This window comes from Falco biarmicus, chromosome 1 (genome assembly GCF_023638135.1).
Source record: "Falco biarmicus isolate bFalBia1 chromosome 1, bFalBia1.pri, whole genome shotgun sequence".
Lineage (NCBI taxonomy): Eukaryota > Metazoa > Chordata > Aves > Falconiformes > Falconidae > Falco > Falco biarmicus.
Genome location: NC_079288.1, coordinates 69,469,762 through 69,494,944, shown reverse-complemented (window position 1 = coordinate 69,494,944; position 25,183 = coordinate 69,469,762). Strand labels below are relative to the sequence as shown.

Here is a 25,183-nt window from a genome sequence, read left to right as displayed (position 1 = left end):
GCACAAGAAATTAATTCAGTGGAGTGTGGTATTTAATGTTTACAATAAGCCTCTTACTAAAACACATGCGTTTTATTAAGATTTTTGATGTAAATGTGTATATTACCATAGTATAACCATAAGGAAGTATCAGTGGAGCTGCTGGTGTAGTTCTTAGAAGGATGAATTTAGAAGCAATAGAACTTTTAACAATAGGCTAAATTGTGGTTGGTAACATTTTAAGTGATACACTGTAGTTGTTCTGAAATGTTAAGGTAGTTAATGACTCCAGAAAACTGTTTAGCACAAATTGGCATGAATCCTGCAACAAATACAAGGTTTGCATAAAAGGTTTTGTATATCACAAATAATTTGACTTCCAATAATGGAAGCAAGAGCCAAAGACACTTTTAATCTATTACTATTATAACTTTCATAAAACAGGGTCAACAGAAATCTGTTCAGCTCAACCAGGTGCTCTTTTTCCAAGTTTTGCTAACGTTTAGCAGAATACAGAATTTAACTAAAAACAAAGAAAGAAGAGGAAAAGGACCTCAGAAAGTACTCACACTGCATAAGTAAACAAACTTTTTCTCTAGGTAAAAGTAATCAGGAGTGATGGACAGGAAGAATGTTTGGAAGTGAATGAGATGCTGCCTTTTTTTTTTTTTTTTTTTCCTTCCACTTGCAGGCACGGTGAATCTGTAGTCTTTAGCTGGTTTGTAAACATTTATCTTCATAAAATAAACCACAAATTCAATTACAGCTAGTAGACAACTTTACTGACATTTATAGAGAACGAACGGACTGAGATGGACCTGTATGGCTTGATAAGCTTCCCTGTGCTATCCATCCTTCTGTTTTTGCTATATGTGCTGATAAAGCAGAGGATCCTAATGTTGCCATTTCTTGTATTGTGGAGAAATTACCTCTAATTTTTAATTAATTGTGGAAACTTTACTAAGCTACTCAGCTTGCGTTGTATTTAGTACAAGTTTGGTGTTTGCTTTTTTGTTTGTTATGCATCATATAGTTGATGTAGGGCTTTGTTTTGTTTTTCGTTTTGAAAAGTAATACATGGAATACTGCTGACTTCTTGGACAAGACACTGAGAGGTCACTGTGGAAGAAGCGTCACAGGTCTTACATTAATCTTTCTGGTGTACTATTGCTGTCCTTACGGCAGGAACTTGATGATCTGTGTGCAATTCATGCTTGGTATTTGGGAGATGTAAAGTGGAAAGCCAGTTAGTGGAAGGAAAACAGTGTCCAGATACTATAGCAGTGGACACTTTCTAAGTTGATAGATGACAAACATTGGAGCTCTTTGGACTTGATGATCTTGAAGGTCTTTTTCTATCCTAAATGATTCTGTGATTCTATGAATATTAGTAACCAAAACATTCCACAAATTAAATTTCATTCTACAGCAAAATAATATTAGGTGCTTAAAACACCACTATAATTCTGCGTTACTGTTGTTTTTTCACCTTTTCAAGGAAAGCAAGCTGAAGAGGATGGAAATTACGGGAATACTTTATGTTCTTTGAGTTACCGTATCATAGGATATGAGTAACACTTCATGAGTTTTCAGTTAACCTGTTCAAGGTTTTCTTTCAGGTACAATAAATATTTGGGTTACTTTGTGTAGCAGTTTCTAACATTTGTAGAGGACTGGAGGCTTCTTCCATTTCCCCACAAATATGTGACTTACATTTAATCACAAATATGCTCACACGAGCAAAACTTGTTACAGCTCATTAGTACTTGATTAATGTTCCCAGCTTTCTTGAAGGGCAAGAAATGGACATCAGTTGTGTTAAGGTTTTTCCAGATTTCTGTTGACCCTTGGTCACAAGTCTAACAAATTGTTTAATACTCTTGGAATTCATATAGACAGCTTTAAAAGTTAGCTTGTGCCCTGGTTTTAATTATAACTGCTAAAATACCTCTTTCTAGGCCTTAGATTTTGTCCTTTCATATTGCTGTGGAAGTCTTTAGAGTCTAGCCAAACTATTTAGTTTGTTGTCTGTAACTGAGACCAAAACCTGGCTTTATACTTTGTTTTTATTTTTTAAATTCCCATCCCCCCACCCCCCACCCCGTGTGTGTACATACATTGTCACAAAATAGTACCTACTGACACTGCTGTTGCAGGAACAGCAGCTAACTTATAACTGTGAATGCTCTATGTCTTAGTAATTTGGATATTACATAAATAAGGTGTGCTAAACTCCTGTGACTCACGACCTGACAAAAGTACTGTTATGCCACCTAACATGAGCTCATCTGTTTAATTTTTAGGTCTTTTGCTGGTGTTGATGTAAAATGGCATCCCACAAATAAACAGTATTTGTGTTGGTTTCAGCAACTGACTTCAGATTTTTCTGTGGCTCATACTTCAGAAATTCTCATCTGAACTCACACCATGTCAGCTGGCAACCTTTATCATTTAGTAGCAGAGAACTTTATGTACAATCTTGTCATCCTTATTTCTAATAGTAAGGTAAATCAGTATTTAAAACTTGGTTGGAAAAAGGTATGTTTCAAATGGAGTGTGTAGATGTAAAACAGTATTGTAAATACAAATGTTTTCAATGAGAAGAGTCCATTTGAGCGGGAATGTCCCACTCATCTCAGCCCACACTTTTTGGCCCTTGAGGTCCTCGTAGCAAAGCTGTTGATGTATAGGCTGGATGAACAGACAGTGAAGCAGACTGAAAACTGGCTGAATGGCAGGGCCCAGAAGGCGGTGGTCAGCAGTGCTAAGTCTAGTTTGAGGCAAGTAACAAGTGCTGTACCCCAGGGGTCAATGCAGGGATCCAGTCCTGCTTTTTCATTTATGACCTGGATGAGGGGCTAGAATGCACTCTCAGCAAGTTATCTGATGACCGCAAACTGGAAGGAGTGGCTCATACACCAGAGGGTCATGCTGCTGTCCAGAGGGACCTCAACAAGCTGGAGAAATGGGCTGAGAGGAACTTCGCAAATTTTAACAAGGAGAAGTGCAAAGGCCTGTGCCTGGGGAGGAGCAACCCTATGTACCAACATATGCTGGGGCAGAAAAGGGACTGGGTTCCTGATGGACACCAAGTTGGAAGATGAGCCAGCAATGTGCCCATGCCACAACGATGGCAAATGGTATCCTGGGCTGCATTAGAGAAAGTATTGCCAGCAGGCTGAGGGAGATGATACTTCCCCTTGCTCAGCACTGGTGAGGCCACACATGAAGTACTGCGTCTTCTTCTGGGCTCTGCAATACCAGAGAGACACTGACACCTTGGAGAGAGTCCAGCAAAGGGCCACGAAGATGATGAAGGGGCTGGAGCTTCTCTCCTATGAGGAAACGCTGAGAGAGCTGGGACTGTTTAGCCTCCAGAAGAGAAGATGCCGGGGGTGGGGGTGGGGGGGTGGGTTCTTGCTAATGTATGTAAATATCTGAAAGGAGGCTGTAAAGAAGATAGAGCCAGACTTTTTCAGCAGAGCCCAGTGATGGAACCAGACAGTAATGGACACAAACGGAAACACCGAAGGCTCAGTTTGAAACGTCAGGAAACACTTTTTGGCTGTGAGGGTGACTGAGCACTGGCACAGGTTGCCCAAGGAGGTTGTGGAGTCTCCGTCCTTGGAGATACCCAAAAAGCCATCTGGACATGGCCTGGGCAACTGGCTGTAGGTGACCCTGTTTGAGAAGAGGGATTGGACTAGCTAAACTCCAGAGGTCCCTTCCAACTTCAGCTAGTCTGTGATTCTGTGCTTTCTAAAGGCATATGCTAAAGGCAGTTCTCTAAGTTACTCAAATGTAATGCTGGAAGAGAAGGGTGGTCTTAGTAGTATTTAAATGGGGTGATATTTTGAGTTGAGGGTCTGTTCATGACCTTAAATGCTTGTGTTTTTCTTACTTTTTAGAAGAGATTTTATTTATTTGACTTGTCATGAGCTGTTGCATTGATCTTTTTAAAGCAAAAGTGATAGTACCTAAGCAGAGCAGTAGAAAAGCTGCTAGCAATGACATGAAGACTACAGCCTAAATGTCCATAATACTTCCACAAATGTAGTCATTGAAGGAGCCATGATTTGAGCTACTAGTCCTGAGGTTCTTGGCTTAAAATAATATTTTAAATTGAATATATATTACAATTAGAATATTGTGATGTAGAGCCCCTTTCTAGAGAAGCAGCTCTTCATTACTTTCATACTGGTGGTGAAGGCTGGGATTGCCTTCACCAGTTTTCAGAATGTAGCCTGCTGCTTGTATTTATCAGATTCCGTACCATGAAATCTTCAATATTAATACCCAAATATTTTCCGATGTTAATTTTATGTAGGTTAAATGTGAATGTCTTGTCTTTACATTCAAGGGTGGTTTTCCAGGCCACTTATCAGCGTGCTCTGGAAAGACTGAAATGCTTTGTACCTGCAGCAAACAACTTGGTAATTACACAAGTATCATAAATACGTGTTTGAAAATGAGAGCTTTGTCTCATTCTGATTACAATATCTGAAGTTCTCAATCTACTCTTAAGACTTCAGTATTTTTTCATGTGCTGATTCACTGTATGAGGGATACTGTGTCCTGTCAACCTTGGGGTTCAGGGTGCCATTGCCCTGTGAGAAGGGTTTCCTCCACTAGTACCAGCATCGTCTTGGCTGCTTCCTCATGCTTCATTTACGAATTCATACAACATATGCTCAGCCACCTTTTTTCTTGAGTAGTCTGTTTACCCACTATCAACTGTGATAGTAACGTAAGTCTTAGCTGAACATTAGTTTTGCTACCTGAAGTTACTGATGAAGCTAAAGAAGTTTCAACATCCCTAGGGCAGGAGCAGTTGCAGTTACGTCTCTCTGTAACTTCTATGCAGGGAAAAAAAAGGAAGGCAGTGTCTGTATGATGTATACTTATACCCCATAACAGCAACTGGTTTTGTACTAGTGTAGGTGTTCTAGACTATTCTTGGTGACCAAACCAGCTAAACTATTGGCATTTTCAGTGTGAACAAGATATAGTAGATTGATAGTTGCCGAAAGGTAAAGAAAAGTGAGGGGGTAAAATCTTAGAGGGAGTCAGTGAGTAGGGGACTGTGTAGCTATTGTATAGAGAACACATGGCAAAATAGGATGGACGGAGAGGAGCCAAGTATGAAGAGTACTGCTTGGAAGCCACAGAAAATATAAAAGGGTTTAAGACCAATTTCTAATGAAGTGAGGAACTAATATGAAGGAGAAGCAGCTGAGTGTTTGGGTTTGAATGAACAGGTAATAAGAGTGTCTGGAGAGATCAGTAGGAAAGGAAAGGTGCAAGATCAGGCAGAAATCTCAAGGTAAGTTTGAGGCAGAACATCAACAATATTCTGACAGTAAATTAAATACTTTGTCACGTTAAAAAATCCTGTGATGAAGGAGCCGATATTTTTTCTGTGATGAGAACAGCAGATAACCTTTTTCTGTAACTTTATGGCATGAAGAGAGGCTTAGAAAACTTGCAGCTTCTCACAAGTAGTGTACTGTCTGCCACCACCGCAGCCTTCCTGTGATCAGTATAAAGATGAGAAAATTATTTGCCAATATATATTTTGAAAGTATGCTGAACCGTAGCAGAAGCAAATGACAAAACATTGCTGTGTATGAGACATCAATAGAACCGCTCAGGGTTTTTTGCTTTTTTGCTTTCCCCCCATGATCCACAAAATTGGCTTGCTTATGTAGTTGCATTTCTTAACTTGTTAGCAGCTAGTACAGCCGAAAGGCAACAGGCTTTGGAGAGGTCTGTCAACACAGTGTGTGAAGATTCACATACCATAAAGAGGGATCTGAAGTTTTATGTATTCCGGTTGTAAAGTTGCTTTGGCTGCAAGTAACTTCTGTGTATAATGAGCTTTACTGAAAGTTGGTTATGGGCTCTAAGGAGAGCACTGGTGGTGAGGAAATACTGTTCTGTTTTCTGCTCCTAGTGGCTATATAGCTGTTCCTATGAGGAATCGTGCTCTGATTACCCAGTCCTAGACAGACTCTAAAAACACAGTTGTGTTTTGTGTCACATACTGTTCTCTGAGAAGAGCAGCCTTAAATTCAATAGAAGCCAGGGCATTACGTGAATATTGAGATTGTGTGGGGATTAGGGGAGAAAAATTGCAGTAGAACAGGATGTAACATTTACAGACATTTGTGTAATCAAGTAATGAGTTGTATTGGGAAACATACCTTATTTTAGAGTTACTGTATTTTTAACACTTCTGGGAATGCTATGATTTTTGCAGATTTGAGTGTTTTGTCATTTACTACTTGTCTAGTCAGACTGTATGAACAATTCTGGACAGTTAAATGTGTAAAGCTTTTTCTTGTGTTTGAAAAACAGAAAACAAAATCAGACCCTTAAACTCATGAATAATTTGATGGCAAATTATCAGTTTCTTTAGAAGGTGATTTCATCCTTGGTTCCTGAGCTGACTCCTACCGAAGAAATTAAGCCAGTACCCGCTCTTAAAAAATTTTCTTAGTTATCAATTTAGATATCACTGATTACTGGTGCAAAAATAATAGAAATCTTCTAAGAACTAATTGAAAAGCAAGAACAGTAGATTCATTGCTTGTAATTTGATTACAGATGTTATTGACTGCAATTACTTGCAGATACTGTGGTGCCCTAAATCAAATCCGTGCAACACCTGCCTGAAACTGCCATATAATCTCTTCTGAGTTAGTTATGTTAGAGGTTTTGAGAAAATAAACTAGAAAAAGTCCCCAAAGAAGCCAGCAGGAGATCTGAATGTAGGTGACTTGGCTTAGAAAATACATAATTGATAATTGTGATGTTAGATATGTAGAACAATTATTTAACAGAAACTCAAGGTGCTAAAGAAAATATTTTTCCAAAGATCAAATAATATCTGTACTGGTCTCCTTACTTGCCTGTTAAATTTTTTTGCAGTACTTGATTTTCTTTTTCTTTAGTTCCAAATATGCAAAGCTAACAAATTATTAGCTTCTGTCAGCATCTCTTTGTTCTTTTCTAGCTTTCTCTTTAAAGGCAGTTTCAAAGATGTACTGTGCCGTTGGACTTGCTCCTCATCTGGTGGAATTGAAATGCGTTCCTTCTGTTCAGAGTTTTTAGTGAATTAATTGTGTCTTGGTAAGAGTTTTCCCAGAGTTGCTGCCCAGCCTCCTACGTTTTCTGGGAACACAGGCTTGTTCGCCTTTGTAATGACTTTCCCTTTCAAGGACTACATTGATGATACTGTGTATGTGAAAAGGGCCTTGGGCCCTGTTCAGAGAAAATTTTACCTTAATTTGTTATCTTTTGGCTTAGAAAAGGTTGCTGTATATCAAGCTAGTGTTATTTTAACACACAGTTTTGAGCTGCTCTTGATTTGCCTCTCAGTAAAATTTTGAAGTGGGTATAGGATCCTTTTTTATAGAGAATTAGAGTTTAGCAATAGCAGATTATTTTTTTTTTTTAATTACCCTGCCTGTGTCATCACATCTACAAACTACAGGCGGTGTCCCATCAGTAGCTAGATCTCCATGACTGACTTTTCTGCAAGGCTTGAGGTCTATTCAGTTTCTTTGAGAAAGAAGGGTTTCATTCTATGTCTTGCCAAGTTAAAAAGTAATTTTTTAAAATGTAATTGAATACTGCTTGGACTTGACCTATCTTTGCAAAACTGTGGGAATTCAGAGACACTTAATCTACAAATTTGGTTCAAAAAGCAGAAGACAGTAATACGTATAATTTCACTGTGAAGGGTGAGTCCCACAGGAAAACACAATAATAATAAATAATGTAATGATAATTTCAGTTACATTTATTTTAGACAAAGAGAAACAGAACGGCACATATCAGAGGCAAATTCTAAGGAAATCTAATATCTTGGTACCAATAATAATGAGAAAGTAACTCAGCAAAAGCATTATTATCAGTTAGAACTACTGAGTAGTTTACTCATTTGAGTATCCTAGAGCTGTTTTTCATAGAAATTATTCTTGGTTTTTTTAAAAAGTACCCTTTAAACAAAAGTCCATGGCTTCTGGCCTGAATTACCCTTTGGAATGACGGTGTTTTTTAAATGGGATGGATCCAGGCTTTAACCTCTCATGGTTAAGTCTAGTTCCATAACTTGGATTTCTGAAGTTAATGGCAGATAGAAAGTTGTATTGGGGGATGGGGGACGGGGGATGGGGACACAAAAAACCGCATCCCATGGTATTTAACAGTTATTAAAAGCTAGATACTTCATTTTAAGACAATCATTTTTGCATCTTACTGGATGACAAAAATTCTCTGGGAGTTCTGCATCTCAGCTGTTGAAGTTTGTTCTCCTGCTTTGCAAAACATTAGCAAATCCATCAAATGCTCTTTTCTTTTTAACAAAAAACTGGTCCTGTCTTAAATTGGTCTGACCTTTTGGATCGAGTTTTTCACTTGAATTTTGGAGACTGACAGCTGGAGAACTGTTCTCCAGTCCTGTCAAAGTAGTGTCATCCTCCATCTTGCTGGAATCTGTGCTTTTGGACATTGTATTTTCTGTAATTTTTAGTGGGAATGAACATGAACTGCATTGTGTGCTTTCATTGAAAAATCCTTGTGGGACTGAGAAGGAATATGCATCCTTGTCTCTCTGATCCAGTTGGAAATGATCTTCTGTGTTGAAGGCTGATTGTGTTTTCCCAGGAGAGTGAAGATGCAGCAAATCTGCTGTCAGATTGCAAGACTGGGTTTCTTCGGGCAAACTACAGTTGCTGGTATCCTATAATTCCCTGTATTTATCACAGCTTTTCTCGTTAAAACCTCTTTCCATTTTATCTGCACAAGCCTTAGTTGTGTTCACCTGTTTCCCCTGTGGTAGCGAGTCGTCCTTCTCTGTAATGACTGTAAAATGTTTTTCAGCTGTGTGTTCAGGCAGAGATTGGAGATGTGACTCATTGCTGGAATGCAGTAGTGATGTGTTTTTAACAATTTCACTCAAACCGGTATCATTAGGAGCAAAAGTAAAATGTTTGTCCTCAGATGTACTTGTGTTTCTTCTTAATGTAGTGCCCCCTTCACGGTGATTCCTTTCAGCCTCTTCAGGAGTGTTCTCTGTGGCTGTGTCATGCACGGGAAAATGTAACGAAAGTAACGTGTTACCAAAATCTGTACTTTGGGGAGAGAATCAGAGATAGGGCTTTGTACTGTTGACTCTGCATTAGTAAAATGATGAAACTTATCAGAAACTTCTTGACTTGAAGAACTAATTGTGACTGACATGCTTATGTGGTCACTACATGTATCAACGTAAGGTGATGCTGTTGCAAGCTTAATAGTGGTTTCGAAATACATGCTGTTCTCATCCCCATTTTTCCCAGTATGCTGAAGTTCAGCAGCAGTTTTTGGGGGCTCTGGCAGTGTTGAGAACTTCCCAGTTCCACTGTTCATATTGGCTTCCTCTAGTGAAGGTTGACAGAACAGCAGGTTGTTGCTAACTTCAGGGTGTTCCAGTTCAGAGTCTGCTAAAGAACTACAGTTGCTCATTGTGAATGGAGTCCCTTCATCTGAAGAGCTATCACTAAATATATCTGCTGAAGCATTTTTTTCATTTGTACGTTCCATTTTACAGTCGTACTTTGTAGGAGGAGAGTTGTTTGGTAGACACTTAAATTCTCCATATTTGTATCTCTCTTGCAGCTACAGGGTAAAATATAATTTCCCACATCGCTGGTTATATTTATGTTGCGGTTTAGACCCAGTTGTTCATCACAGCTTCGCCTTCCAGGCATATATTTTGTAGGGCTCATGGGTTCATTATGTTAAACGATACCTTCTTCTTTCAGAAGAATCTGGTGTAGCCTTTGTGATTTCAGACTGGAGCAGGCCAGAGTTGTTTATGTCACTGTTCCTACAATCTTGTGCAACTGTATGTGTTTGTATTGTGAAAAATGGAAAGCCAGTTTCCCCCATGAAGGATAAATCCAAATCTGAAGAGTCGGTGTGGTGCAACTGCTAGCATTCAATCTCCTGGATATGGGAGGGAACCTGCTCTTCTCTGAGTCTTCATTATTTGCATATTTTGAATCTTTCCATAATGAAATGTCATTAGTCATTAATTTTCTTGGTGTTACTTCATTGCTGTTCTTGTAATTTACCCTTACAGAAAATAGTCTGTTATCATCAACATCTATATTTTCATCACTGCTGGTACTAGTTTTGATGTCTGAAAACACTGGGTTATTTTATTCACATTGATCCCATTATTGCTTTGTTTCTGGTACTCTTCTTCAGTATTTTGTGCGTGTACACTGCTACCGATGACATTTTCATGCAAAGTAGAAGTTTCCCCAGGAAAAATACGTGTGTTTCTTGAAGAATTCTTATCACAAATGAACAAATCGTGCTGCGCATTTGTTGGTTTGCTTGCAGAGCATGCTCTGCACAATGTTTCACCTGAAAAAGCTTGATTAGAATAAGTGTGTTCTGAACCCCTGAATCGTTGCTCCTGCACATGAATTTTCACAGGCTCACAAGGTAGGGTCTAGCAAAAGCACCCAGACAAAAAGCACAAAGCTTTTGAGCACCGAGAGGCAGGCAGCCAGTGCAAGGTCTTGCTCTGTTCTTCCTTGTCTGGAAACAGTGTTGGTGTCCCGGGCTTTTCTAACCAACAATGTTGAAACCCTTTCTTTCACCTTTGTATTGTAGATGAGATATTTCTTTGCTGTATTAAAAATACACAAATATAACCCTTCAGCAGTTTTCTCAGCATTGTGTATCACTAAATTATTCATTTTATCCAGTGTCATGCAAGGAATGCTATTACCTTTTGAAATTCTGCCTTTAGGTGCCTACCAAGTGACTCCATTACCTGAAACAAAAGAAAATACAAACTAAATCTTTCTTAAAAGTATAGGATGCTTGGTTTGCAGGGTCAAGTTATTTCTGTAAAAACATACTCTGACCTATCTTTGATAATTTTAACTTTTTATTATAAAATATTTTTTTTTAATCCATCTACAGTCATTTTACATGGTACCAAGTATCTGTTAAACCATCATATATTTCCACCCCCCATTTAAAACATAGTACGTACGGGGTCTTAATAGCAGACTTTATGGGAAAAATGGTGTGGGTGAGGGAGGAGGTGACTGAAACTATCTCTGTTCTGGGTCGTACTAGAACCACCTGCTGATCTGCCTCATGGAAGATCCGTATTTCTAGCCAGCCATTCTCCAGCATGACCATGGTCACTGTGTGCAGCTGTGAGAGGAGATGTCACTAGGTTAACTGTCAGCTTGTCAACCACTACGATTTTCTTACAGGTACTGCTTTGAGTGCAGCAAAAAGGTTTGAAAACGGAGGACTGTACCTACCAAGCAATTGTTCCAAACTTCCACTAGCGTAGGCCATGGCTGGTTGTTGGCTTTTGCAATCCGTTTCAAGGTTGTATGTAGATCTTCGCCTTTGGATCTGCTTGCGTTCCCAGTTGAGTTTTGGTGCGATCCAGCATGTTGATTTTAATTCCATAATCAGTTTCTATGACTTATTAATAGACAAAGCAGGTGGCCTTTCTGATAGATCCTACATATTTTCATTTGGGGATAAAGTGTTCCAAGGGGAAAGCCTTATCCACTCAAAGTGGTATTCGTCCATTAGAGTTAAAACTTTTTGCCTTAATAAACCTTTAAGTCTGGTCTTAGTTTTCCTTCTGCATGGGAAGTCTTCGCTCTGCATATTTTGTCACTCGTACTTCAAGTGCTCTATTGTAAATGCTGGATTCATTTCCTAAGTGAACTGTATGCTACAGTAGCTGTACTTTTTTTAGAAGAAATATAAATCCTTTCCCTTGCAAATAAACTTCCATTTCATTTTGCTGTAACTAAATACTAGAAGCACTATTGTATCCTTCTCGGTTTCCTACATGTCCCAGAACTGCCACCCCACTATTTGGTCCTTTGCTTACTTTCGAAAATTAACTGAGATTTGCAATTTATTTGTGTATAATTTGGCATCACTTACTACTTTAATGTAAGGAAGGAGATGAAGACTCTTTTTTGGGAAACTTGACTTTCAAATGTTCTAATATACTACTTTCCAATGAAATAATTTGCATGTTAAATTGTTGTTCAGTTATTTTCAAACAGTGTCTTTTGAAACACACTTTTTAAACTGGATTTCTTTGATCATTCTTGCACGCATCTGGATTTTAGCAACGTATGGATGGAGTCCCTGTTTTACATACCCCTTGTGTTGTCCAAGTTACAGTTTAGCACTGATGTCTTCCCTGCTGGGATTACAGCCCTTTTGAGCAAAACATGGTTGCTGCAGTTTAAATGGAAACCTGGCAGATACAGCAGAGGTTTCTGTGTGCTGTTGGCAGATTCATTGTATGAAATACTCTATTCTTTCTTTGAGGAGTCAAAAAGGAAACTAAATGACTGTTTGAAAGCATTTAGTCTGCAGTTAAATATCCAGGCATTGTATGACAAATCCACTTCAAGTTGAAAGAAGTTCAAACTGATTACTATCTGTGGTAGAGGGGTTGTCAGAGCATTTCCACGGAGGTCCATGACCTATTTGGAAATAATCCAGAATGAATTTGACAAGCCTTACAATAGAATCCTAACTGCAGTATCAACAATATCATTCATTTTAGTATACAAGCACTTTTGTGGTTATGGAAACAGTACACCTGGTTAAGATTTCAATAATACTGTTCTAAGCTTTTGAATTTTAATGAGAATTTTAAATTGTGATGTATATAGAATTCTCCCGTTGTAAACTACCTCTGTGTGAGTGGGAAGCTGCAGGGCTCTTGCTGTGGAAGGGATGTGGGTAGAAAAGGATGTGTGTGTGTAAGTCAATTATGGATTGGTTTGGGACATACATAAATGGTAAATTTATAGTTTTACTTTGTGTATTTACAAGTGTGGTGGGCTTTCATATAAATGAAACACAAATATATAAACATAATTACTTTCACCATTTGCTTTTGTTTTTATAATTGTATACTAACATAATAATCGAAGGCCAATGTAATCATGCTGAATAGTTGATAATTAATATATTTAATGGTGATTAACACAAAACACTGAAATAGTTGTAATACTGCTTTACAACCTGTAGTTTGTTGAGATCCCTGAAGGCATCCGGATGAATTTTAGTTACCTTGTTTTGCAAGTCAATGTCCTTCAGCTGTGAACAGATTTGAAAATCATTCACATCAATCTGCCATATGTCATTGGATGACATATGGACAGTTTGTAAAGATTGCAGCAGGCCTAGTCCTAGGAAGAACAAAACTATTTTACATTTCAGGTTCTTGTTTTCCCAGTTGTGTCAAGTGGCTTTTTAACGTTCTTTGCAACAAAATTGCTGCCATTCCTGTCTATTGCAATGAGGGGCTGCAGGCTTTGAGTTACTGTGTCTTTCCTATTCAGTGGTTGCCCATTCTAAAAGTTGCATAGCATCAACAGCAAGCACGTTAATACATTCACAATTGATGCATGTTTTAAAACCTCACATCTCCATAACAGCAGTAACGATCCATTGTCCTGTCAAAATTAATTAAAAAAAAAAATAAAATCACAAAACTGTGATCTCTGTGCTTTGAGCACGCTTCTCTGGAGAACTGGGGCTAGGGAAGGAGGTGTATGAAAAGGGTGGAATATACTCAGTTTATAAAATCCAGATGTGTTAATTGTACGTAAAAGATGGATATGCAAAAGGTGGTACAGTATCTCCTAGTCATTGCCATCTGCACGTTCACAGGTGTTTTTCATATGTGGAATCGTTTGAACCGTATTCACAGGATGTAAACCTGACTGGAAACAAAACCATGGTGTTGCTTATTCCTGCCTGCCTGTCAGTTACCGAGCATGATGGTATTTTCCTCAGCATATCCTAGTTACGACAGCATCTGTCTCGCATAAGTAGCCCTTTTGAATACTGGAGATACCTCATTTTTCTCAGGTGCTGTGCAGGCAGCCCCCAGAGCTCCAGCCTGCAATCCAGCGGGAAGGCAGGCACTTGGACACTCAGCGTCTCCACACTGGGTAACGCCCGAATGGCACTCTGAAGTGACTTTTGATGATAGAGCATTGTTCAGAAGCTACTAGTTCTTAAAAATTTTGCTCTTGTCATCTGGTTCACTGGAAATCTCTTATTCCAGTTTGCCATTCTGTTTGCTGAGTAATTAATCTTTGGGTTTCGTGAAAAGTGGAGGAAATGATTCATGCCTGCTGTAAAACTGGAGGTAGCTGATAGGAACGGTGTGCAGAAGTTCTGGCAGTGCATAAATCCTTCTTGCACCTGCATGAAGCTAAATTTGTGGCCAAAATACAGAGTGGTATAGCAGCAGTGGGCAGCAGCCTGACGCCTGGAGTGGTGGCTGTGAGAAGGGATTCTCTGTGGCCAAACCCCTCTGCCTTAGAGCTTCAGTTCATGTTTTCTTATCAGAGCTTTAAAACTAGAGTCTTAGTGAAGTATTTTGGAGGAGGAAAATAAACTTATGAACGTGTACGTAAATTAATAGGGGATTTAAGTATAACTTGAAGTATGGTGGTACAATGCATAGCAATTTGACTTTTAACATCTAAAATTGAGTCTCTTAGATCAACCCTTTTCTATGTCTGACCCACTGTGGCATTATCGATCAAAACAGATCAAATCTGTATCAATTTTATAATGTAAGCTTTTCTATACTGTCTTTATGGGAACCTTACAGACACTACAAAGTAATTGGGCAAAATGGTTTCCTGCATGCCAGACAATTACTTAGTTTCAAGAAAGGAGAAAAATAGAATGTCAAGGACCTTGTGTAGGTGCAAAATTATCCCCTTTGTCTGCCTTTGTGAGATAAGCCTGCCCCAGGCTTAGTATTTTTACAAAACCTCGAGCTAATGAATCTGATGATGTTACCAGAGATCAATTAAAATCAGCAAAAAATATATAGGATAGTGTTGCTGTTACTGCAGCTTCTGCTTCCTTTAGGCACTGTTAGGACAATATGAGTCATCTGTTTATGAGGACAGAGGCTGTCGTAAAGGCTATGATGCCTAGCGTAGTTCAGTGACTAGCAAACGTTTTTCTAAAAGTCTGTCAAAACTCTACAGCCCTCTCGTTAATATGTGTCACTTTGGGTGTCAGATGGCACGGAGCAAAATTGTTTTGACTGAACAAAATACATTTTCCTGTCTTTGTGAAATACTAAAATCAGAGCAAGTTTTATTCAAGAGTATTGACTTTCTGCTTGAAGAGTAGTATGAAACTCATTAACTGTAATTTTCTTGATGTTAAGGTTCATGACTGGGTGGTGGAGGCTGGTGTTTTGCCAAAGATCCTTACTTCCCTTTCTATACAGCAAGCAGATACTGCTCGAGCTCTCAGAGGATATATTTGGTGATACTTGACTGATGTTAAGGCACGGTGATTGCTAAGACTGTGCAAAAAACCCCACCCAACCTATCTGAAACAACCTCTTTGCTTCAGTCTCTGCATGCAGGCGAAACTTTCCCTTACCTTAACTAAATGAGACAGTCACATTCGGAGTTCACAAGGATGTAGTGAATCATATCCAAAACCAACTTACCCCTTGGGAGTGAGGTCCCTTGAAATGGACTTTGAAATGCTTACCTCTTGGAATCATGTTAAGTTTATTTCTTTCAACTGATAATACTTTCAAAGCAGGCAGAAGATGGTTGACTTTTCCATACTTTTTAGACCCACATGCAGGTGTAGGTGTGTCCAGTGTGAGGGTGTGGATGGCATTACCACCGAGGCCTAGAATTTCTAAAATGGGTAAATTTAGGAGTTAAGGAGAGCTCAGAAATCAGGTTGTTACTGAGGTTCAGGTGTTTTAGCATCCATTCTTCATTTTTTCCACCAGTGCACAGAAAAGTTTTAATATTATTGTAGCTAAAATCAGCCATTATTGCTGTTTGTGATATATCTTCTGTAATAATGACATTCTGGTAAAAGAACAGTTCAGTAAGAACTCCCCATCCCGTCGGCACTCTGAATGGTGATGCATATGAAGAACAACCTGCTATGACTTGGTTCCCACTGATCCAGGAAGATTAAAGAAAAGGACCACAGCTATAATACTCAAGTGAAGGTTATCCATAGTATCTGTATGTAAAATGTAAAATTCTGGTAAGTTCAGCATAACAAGAGTTAAATAGAAAGCGGAAATACTTTCTATTTAAAAAAAAAAAAAAAAAAAATCAATGCCAAACAAATAACCAAAGCATTACCGATGTTCTGCCTTAAACATCCAGTTTTGGAGTCTTGAATCTTTTTCAAAAAATTATTCATAAACTGGTAACCTTCCTCCTCCCAAAAAACAATCCAAACCTTTCTTTTCCAGCCCTTCGGTTGAGAAATGCAGCTTCTCAGGAACTTGTGAACTAAGAACAGTGGAGACTTTTGAACTCTACTTCAGGTATCCTACACAATTACCACTGAGTGAAGTCCACCAGATACAATCCATGATCAGTAGGTATGGAATGACTTTCATACTTACAGTTAATAAAATACTAGTTTCCCTGTCAATAACACAACAGTGTATTTTTAATGAAAAACTATATTCTTACAAATAACACTTCTGAACCACAGCTGCATCTTAGAATTTATTGTTTCATTTCAAAACAAAGACTAGAAATTCAATTGTATTTCACCTATTGAAACAACCCCCACCTTTACACAGGCCGAGAACTCTTCACATCTGTGTTGTTTCAATGTGCCCAGTACGGTATTTTACAGAGGCATACAGAATGTACTTTAAACACACAGAATCTTAAGTGCATCCGTGGGACTGAAATAAATAATGTGCCACACAATGTTAAATATGCATAGAAAAATGTACCTTAGGCTGTTAGAAGATAAACAACAAATACATGCACCACACAAGGCATGCGTGGTGCCAACATTTCTCAAACTCTTTACTAAAGGCAACAAGATTATCTTAGCAATATATAAATAGTGGCTAACAAATTGATCGTTTATTTTAGTATGATTGGTTTGCTACGTTTTGACAAGAAGTCCACGCTTCAAAACCAATCCTCCAGACCATGATTTAAGAGTACCTTTGTGACAAATCTTTCAGCTATGTTGCATACAGTGTTTTAAAAAGAACTCTTGAGAATATCAAGAATCCAATACTAGCATACAGGCATGCCAGTATTAACCAGAGAAGAGCCTCAATATGCTCTTCGCCTGTAGTCCACTTGACCAAGGCAGTATCTGTCATTTTCAGTCTATTTCAGCTTTGAGGATACTGCTCCTTATATTTTTATGTGTGTGTATATATATATACACAGATATATATAAAAATGAAGTGACAAACTGCCATTAGCATGAGTGTCCTCCTCTTAACTGTAACAGATACTAATTGAGGCGCTACTTAGCAGCAAAGATGTGTGCATGTTTTCAGCAAAATGTGTGTTGGAGTGGTTAATACACATTAGCTCTACTATAACTAGGAAGTTCATGAAGGTAGTATGCAAAATATTAGTACTTTCCCGTAATCTAAGTAATTCAGTGGCTTTTGCTACATTTTATTGTTTATTCTGGTTTTGTTGGAACAGCTCCACTGATGTCCAACCCCCAAAACCCCAACAACTACGGAACATCAAAACCTGGCTTTGCCTTTGAGCAACGAGGGAAATGTGACCCTTCTGAGCTCCTGTGTGGCATACTGCCTGACCTAAGGATCCCCCTCTAGGAATCGATTCCACCCATACACATCCTACACGAGGACTTACTGGCTTCTAGTAAATACAGGAATTGGGACCTTAGATAGGAACTTTTTGTTGCAGAAGCTGATTTGCATTTTGTGGAATTCTATGTACTTTTGAGAACTACAGAACAAGGGTAGATAGTTTATCTTCCCCTAACAAACAACCAATTCTTAAGTTAATGTGCAATATTAGCACAGCTTTTAGGAAGTGTGTGCTTATCTAGAAAGAACTTGTCAAAAAGCTACTTGCAAAGTCACCTTTGTGGCCTCCATTATTAAGGTTACTTGATGCTACTGCAAAACTACTTTATATGGATGAAATACATGGGGTGGGGAAAGGAGGATTATAATGAGCTGTTCTATTTTTAGTACCGAACACCTTACCTCTTCAAAAGCAGTTACAAGGCTATAGTAGTTTCTATAAGCCGATAAACCTTACAGCTCACCATAGACACGGTTTCACTGTTGACAAATTCAAATACACATGTATTTACTCTGCTGACATAGGATCCAGGACCATCCCATGTAGAATTACAGGCCAGCAATTTAACTTCAGAATTTAATTCTGAGGTTTCAGTAACGCATCAGTACTGACATTTATGAGGAAAAAAGTCTGATCTCGACACTGCTGCAACAAGTCATGCTTTAGATTATTACCTGTTGAATAATGGATTCACACACGGTTCACGTTAAAGCACCCAAGAAAACACCTTTCTGGGGTAGTGAGCAAGTTGTAAGTACATCTTTAAAAATGTACTTCTAATATAAACAAGTTTTATAAATACTTCACATAAATTAAGCAACTGTAGAATGCCTAAACTGCACAGATAAAATGGGAGCTCAAGCGACACTTCCAGTAATGGCAACACTATTTCAAAATTGAAGTTACATTTCCACACTCCATATTACTTTGCAAAATTACTTACGCTAGTACAATGGCTTTTCTAACTACATGAGAATATATGGCAGAAATAATGCAATATTTTAAAGTGAATCTGCCATTACCCCTCTCTTAGGAAACATATGGTATACCACGTAATTTTTGGGAAAATCATTATATCAACCTTTGGCAAGAAATGAAGACAAAAATCAGCCACTTCAGCCATCCTAGGCAAAACCACTTCCAACAACAAATTGACGTTCCTGTTGAAGTACTTCAGATTGCAGTTGTGTTCTCAGCAGCCTTTAAGGTCTTGGGATGCAGGACAAAACCCTCCTCTATTGGCAACTGAAGGCAGTCAAGATGGTTGCTAAGATCACATTCTTTATATATATTCTACTGATCCCAATTCAGGAAGGTACTTCAGTATGCATGTAGACTGAAAGCTTACTAAATCAGTGCCGCTGTTACAGCTAACGGGATGATGACATAATACTGCTGACTCTAACAGCCTTTGCTTAAAAATATGTAATAAATGTTAGTATAAACTGCTGTAGAAACAGAAATCCTTGAAGGCATGCAGTTACTTCATACAAATATATATAAGCACAAAAGAGAACTCCCCTAGCAGTGGTTTCTGTTTTAGTGTGTGGCTGCACATGGATTGACAGAAGTCTGACAACCTATATTATAACCTGTCACCTGAACCTTGAACAGCGTCCCATCCGCACACATACAGAGCTTGAAACGCAGCCAGTTCCCGTTACTAAACTGCTCCCCGTAGGAAGAGCTTGGCAGTCGCGATGGGCTGACCATCACAGTTCCGTTCAGGATAATGCTGTTTTCCTATTAAGAGGGAGAAAAAAAAATTACAACTTCTAATTTAAACAAGGCAGGTTGTTTTTGAAAGAGACAAGCTGGTTTAACAAATAAATGGCATCTTTAGGATGGCTGTAGAAGTAAACAGAATAAAAAAAGAACGTATGACAAGGTTTCATTTTTTAATTAAATTTGTGAATAATGCCCATGAATTTCTCAATTATAGTCAGCAATGTACTTTGCTGTTCCAGGAGACAGCAGTAGTGCGGCTTTTCCCTTTACAGACCTATTAGCAAATACAGTAAATCTAAAAAACACGGACATGAAATGGGAATTGGTGTTTGAATTCATACATGAAATTCATTCACATGAAATAAAAGTGCATATACCTCTATTTTTTTATCCTTTTAACCTTTTCCATCATTCCGTATGCCCTGCAATCTTAACAGTCTCCAGAAATTTTAAACGTATGCTGGCAAGTCTTACTACGGCAGCACAGGAGACAGTGCTCCTGTGTGCTCTGCGCCTCTGTCAAAGGTGGCTGACCCCAGTAAAGCCTCCAGAAGAAAAGATGAATTCGCCTTAGTATTCGTTTGAGGCCAATAGCTTAGCTTTAATGGCATTATGGGTTTTTAGTGTCTTCTCAGTAGTAAATCTTTGTTACCTAAAAACTGTCGAACCACTAATTAACAGCAAAGCAATAAACCACCTTTTAAAATCCTACTTGGTACAATGACGGCAACTAAACTTTTATGCGTGACTACTTTATATAAAACTGGAAACCATATAAAGCTACATCAGTTTGTTACCAGTCTAAATTTGAAACTAAGCTGTTCAAAAAATGTTCATTTGAAATACTTACTGCTTTAAGTTCCATGTTCCCCCCCATTCGAAACTCAATGGTCTTGCCTGTGATGAAAACACCTTCATTTCCACGGACAATAGCACGGCCATCAACCTTTATATTTAGATCACTGGTTGCATTGCTGGTAATCTAAGAACATACACAAAACCCAGCATATTACAGATCAGTGGAAATGTGTCAGTTGGGTTTCTCTGAGTAACTTTAATTACTATAAAAATATTGCTCCACAATTTAATAAAAAACTTCCATGTACTTTTTGCCCTTCTGCCATTATGCCTATGAAGCTTCTGTCCATTTGTTATTTTCCACATTCACATTTAAAAATAAGGATTACTTAATTTTGGAAGGTATGTGAAGTATTTATTTTTACAATAAAAATAGCAATTCATATGACAATTTTATGGGATACACATTTAACACCTGTAGCAAATACAGGCTTCCTGTTAGGACCAATTATGTAAACTTACTCCTCTGTTTTCATTTAATGCCTTCCTCCTATGTATTTATAGGTTTGTGGTTTTGGCTTTTTTTTTCCTGGAACATACTATTTAAGTGTTAGTCTGGCAGAGAAAACATGAAGAAGAGCAAACTAAACTTCTCTCCATCCCTAAAAGGATTGCTCAACGATTCCTAAGGCACACTCAGCCCTCTGTAAAACCACTGATAAATAAAGTATATTTAATGTAGAAACCCAAATAAGAACTTGTTTAACCTAGAAGCCATGAACTGACACACCTCCTATGTTGCTGTGATTGTTCTCTACCCCTTTACTCAGACTCCTGAAATTCTGACTGTATTAACGCTTATCTCCAATAGAAGGAAAATGAAACATTAAGTTCTAGTAATTATTTTTGTAAGATCTTACTTGGAAAAGAGAAACTTTTCCTAGAAATTTTATTCCTGAAAGTTACCCATGCACAAATGGATAAATACTTAATAAAAAGACACACAAACCTAGTTGGCACAGTATTCTGGGTACTATGCTCAATTAACGATGTCAGTTTTCATTTCTGTTCTAATTTTTAGGGTGATATACATTTTCAGAGCTGCATTTTTAGCTACATTTAGTCAAATTTCTAAATATGCTTGAAAGAGCAGATTAGTAAACTTTTTTCTTAGTCTGCAACTAAGGCGATTCTGTAATGAGCTTTTACAAAAAGTAAGTGGTAGTTAAAACGGACATACCCTCTCTGTAGAGGCCTTTTGTACATTCAATATTTTAACTCCATTTGGCAGATGAAACTCATGAGTTTCATAGTCTGTACTGAACAAGGTATTCTGTGTCCGTGGGTCAACAAATTCCATGCCAATATCGCTGGTAATAGAAGTTTTGTCTTTTTCCACACTAAGCTTGGTTGTTCCTTGCTGAAATACAATCTTCAGAAACAAAGTCATGAAGTTAGTGATGTTTCAAGTATGTTTATTAATAATGTGAGTGCAATTCCATAGTGTTGCTCACAAGCTTCCAATTAATGATATAACTTACAGGCTGATTATTTCCAGTGATCACCAAATCTTCATTACGTCTGCCTCCTACCGTGCTTTTATATAATGGATGTATAACACCCATGTCAGAAACTTGCTTAAACCGCAACAAGCCACTCTCATGGAACTCCATACTGTCACAGCCATTGGGACCAATTCGAATTACTGCCCAGATGACTAGTGTAATCTGAAAGAGAAGCACACATTCTCAAAGACTGTATTAACTAGAGGTTTTATTTGAAATAATTAATGCCAGTGCTTAAGTGAGCTTTAGATGTGAATTTACTTTAGTCTGTGTAATTCCTATTGGAAACATCAGAACACATTTGATTATGAAAAGTATTTTACATGATTTTTAGACTCATCTGAAATGGTAACTAAAATAATTTGTGTATATATATATATATATATATGGAATTAAATCATGGCCATTATTAGATCTTTTTCCTGTTTAAGGGTAACCATTAGCTAAACAAATTTCCTGAACAAAGCAGCTCAGCTCAGGATATACTTACCCTTGAACTACAAGAAAGCACCTTCACAGGTGGATGTCCAATTGTGAAAAATAATTCATTAGTACTTAGCGATCAAGCAATAAAAAGGTGGCAGTTGTAACAACGAAGGTTTAAAGTACAGTGGCTGATGAATTCTGAATGCTCACACGCAGCTCTGTTGTTATATGTAAAATGTTCCTGGTGTAACAGTTTACCATGAATGCATCTGTACTGCACTAATGACACTTTGCCCATTTGCTGTTACTGAGTTCTGGGAATTAAGAAACACTTTCGAGGTTCCTAATTCTGTGTTGCATAAATGGCAGGTTCCTTGCTGGGGACCATGATAACTAAAATAATCATGACTGGACTTATAAGATTGTTTCATATAATTTCGCTTAGACTACAAAAGAACAAAAAAGGAAAGGAGAAAAAATGAGAAATCTCCTTCAGTACATTTTAAGTCCTTCTCAGCCATACTGGAGTAAGTTCTATTTCTCTAATAAATCAAAATGAAATATGCCCTAATGTTGCTTACAGCCTAAGTATTATACTCACAATCAGATTGATGACAGCCAAAATAAAGAGAAGAACAATCACACAAATGGCCAAGTTGCCTTTCCTGCCACGTAACCCTGTCTTATGGAGACGGTCTTCATCAATTGGAATGTATCCTGCTTTAAAGTTACTGTTGTGCTCCTTATTAATGTTCCTGCGTTCCACAGCCTTCTCCCGCATAGACTTCTTCACTGGGCCATTAGAACTTTGCTATAATAATACAAAGCGTGGATTAGCTGTTACAAGAAATGTAAATCCACCAAAATGACACACATGTATACATGCAAAAAATATAAATTTGTACTGACTAGTAGAATATATTAGACATTATGTTCAGCGGTATGTTTCAGTTTGCCGCCCTGTACTTACCAACATTTACACCCATTGCAATCTCTACTAACACAATGAATAAATTAAAATCCAGATATTTTCAGATAATGTATGCTTTTATACCTCACTTTTATCATGGCAAATAGGAACAATTAATGACATTCTTGCAGTAAAAAAACCCACAACAGCTGTAAAGAATTCCATCAAGTTTTAACTCTTGGGGATGATACAGGACATAATCCTGCAGGTCATTTACCAATACACAGGATTTTAGTTCCCTCCATGCTAATGCAGGATAGACTCTCAGTAAGTCTATCCAAAAGGAGTGTGGCAGATCCAGTTTTTAAGCTCAGTCTGATAGCACAGGGTTTGAATTCAACTTCTACTGCCTGCATGCAGCATTAAGCAAAATACCACAAGGCTTCAAACTCGGCACGGAGAAGCTGGCCAGCCTAGCCTTAGTTTTGTCATTTGAAGATGCTAGATTGGAAGGGATATCCCATCAATGTAACAAATTAACACATAGAGGAAACTTGTAGGGAAAACGAACCTTAGCTGTCGTTTTCTACGTTTGCCCAAAATTTTGCTCCACCTCCCTCGAATGGAACACGTTGCTATTTAAGGGTTCAATACTTCAAAGAAGCAGCTTGATCCTTTTGATAGGATTAAGTTTGTTCATCTACTGATGAACCTTAAGCAAACTATGTTTGCATGTGTCTATACTGATGGAGCGGGTAAAACCGTCTTGTTTTCTTCTGTTGCCAAAGAACAAGGAAACGGTGTCGAGCAAGGTGCCTGACCTGAACAGCTCTACGGAGGGCTTCCTCAGAGATGTTCGGGAAGTCACTCTAACCCTGCACAAACTCAGAACTGGCTAGACAGGGAAACAGAAGAGGTCTGTGCCCTGGGGAAAAGGAGATGGAAATCTTGTACAACGGGACAGTGAGGTGTCCTCAGGACAGCCTGTTCGTGGAAGGAGGCGATGGTACCACGAAACTCCAAAGCGGTTTTTTCACCTGGCAAGGCAGCACGACGGAAGACGGCGCCAGGACTAGGAGAACGCGGCTGAAATGGTGACCGCTGGAACAGGCGCTGGAGCGTCCCTGCGGCCCTGGGCAGCGCTTCGGGCGGCAGGCACCGGCGGGGGCGGCACCGGGCCCCCCGGGCCTCCCACCCACCGCCGCCGAGGCTCCTGCACAGGCTCCCTCCGAACGCGTGTCCCGTGGAGAATGGGGAGCTCCCGGAAAAGGGGCCCTTCGCCCCGGCCCGCCCCCCCGGCGGTGGCAGCGACACCCCTCCCGACGGGTTTGGCTGCGCTGCCGTGACAGCTCGGACACCGAGCCCGAGCCGCGGCCGTGCCCACAGGCCGCCCCGCCGCACAGCTGCTGCCCGCGTCGCTCAGCGCGGCCCGCGCCTACCTACGCACGACAGTCACGTTCCTCTGCCGAAACGCCACGACACTTTATTTCGGAAACAGCAAGTGCTCCTGTGTCACAGACCCCGCGGCTGCGGGCTGGCCCGCCGGGCTGCACCGCGTCCCGCCCCGGCCGCGGGCTGCCTCTCCCCCGCCGAGGCGGCTGCCCCGCAAGGCACAGGCTGTCCTGGCCCCGCGGCGCCGGGCGCCGCTCGGAAACGCCGTGCGGGTGCCGCTGCCCCCTGGCCGGCTGCTGCGGGCGCGGGGGAGCTGGGCGGCCGGGGCGGCCCCGCACGCCCGCCGCGCCGGAGCGCTCTGGCACCAGCCCAGCCCCGGCAACGGCCGCGAAAACGGCACCCCCTCCGCAAGCAGCGGCCTCCGGCCGGGGCGGCGGCGCGGGCCTCACTCCCGCCTCGCTCCCGCCTCGCCCCGGGGCACGCCCCCGCCGCCTCCCCGTGCCTGCGCCCCTGCGGGGACAGACCTGCTCGGAGGCGCCCGCCGCCATCTTCCTCCGCTGCTGCCGCCGCCGCCGCCGCGCAGGGGCCTGCGGGCGCCCTCTGGCGGCGCGGGGAGGGCGGCGGCCGGGCCCAGCCGGGTGCCGCTCCGCAGCGCTGCGAGACCGGCTCTTGCCGCCGGCTCGCGAAACGCGGGACCC

The 25,183-nt window shown here is 39.9% G+C and overlaps 2 protein-coding genes across 4 annotated transcripts; both read right to left on the bottom strand.

The window, feature by feature from the left end:
• Positions 1-2,453: 2,453 nt before the first annotated feature.
• Positions 2,454-16,422, bottom strand: LRRC66 (leucine rich repeat containing 66). The gene is given in 13 exon segments (XM_056322043.1): positions 2,454-9,116; positions 9,224-9,599; positions 9,602-9,791; positions 9,793-9,947; positions 9,950-10,184; positions 10,187-10,444; positions 10,447-10,523; positions 10,526-10,813; positions 12,188-12,518; positions 13,066-13,232; positions 15,580-15,752; positions 15,754-15,910; positions 15,913-16,422. Coding segments are annotated over 13 exon segments (3,447 nt in total). The 5' UTR covers positions 16,112-16,422; the 3' UTR covers positions 2,454-8,275.
• A 139-nt stretch (positions 16,423-16,561) lies between these two features.
• On the bottom strand, positions 16,562-25,175 carry SGCB (sarcoglycan beta). Of its 3 annotated transcripts, none has more exons than XM_056333300.1 (6): positions 25,010-25,175; positions 22,785-22,994; positions 21,734-21,919; positions 21,433-21,624; positions 20,245-20,376; positions 16,562-19,409 (listed from the first exon to the last, which is right to left on the bottom strand). In XM_056333300.1, exons 1-6 carry the CDS (start codon positions 25,031-25,033, stop codon positions 19,206-19,208), a joined length of 948 nt encoding a protein of 315 aa, XP_056189275.1. In that variant the 5' UTR covers positions 25,034-25,175; the 3' UTR covers positions 16,562-19,205. The 3 variants fall into 3 exon arrangements, with proteins under 3 accessions (XP_056189275.1, XP_056189284.1, XP_056189293.1); XM_056333309.1 differs by lacking the exon at positions 25,010-25,175 and adding an exon at positions 24,533-24,945; XM_056333318.1 differs by lacking the exon at positions 25,010-25,175 and adding an exon at positions 23,665-24,218.
• Positions 25,176-25,183: the final 8 nt, after the last annotated feature.

Coding starts and splice junctions, on each gene's coding strand:
- SGCB (XM_056333300.1), bottom strand. CDS start 25,033: ATGGCGGCGGGCGCCTCCGAGCAG. Junction 20,377..21,432: donor AAAAGGCCTCTACAGAGAGG/GTATGTCCGTTT, acceptor GTATGTTCTTAG/ATTACCAGCAATGCAACCAG. Junction 19,410..20,244: donor GGAACATGGAACTTAAAGCA/GTAAGTATTTCA, acceptor CCCTCTTAATAG/GAAAACAGCATTATCCTGAA.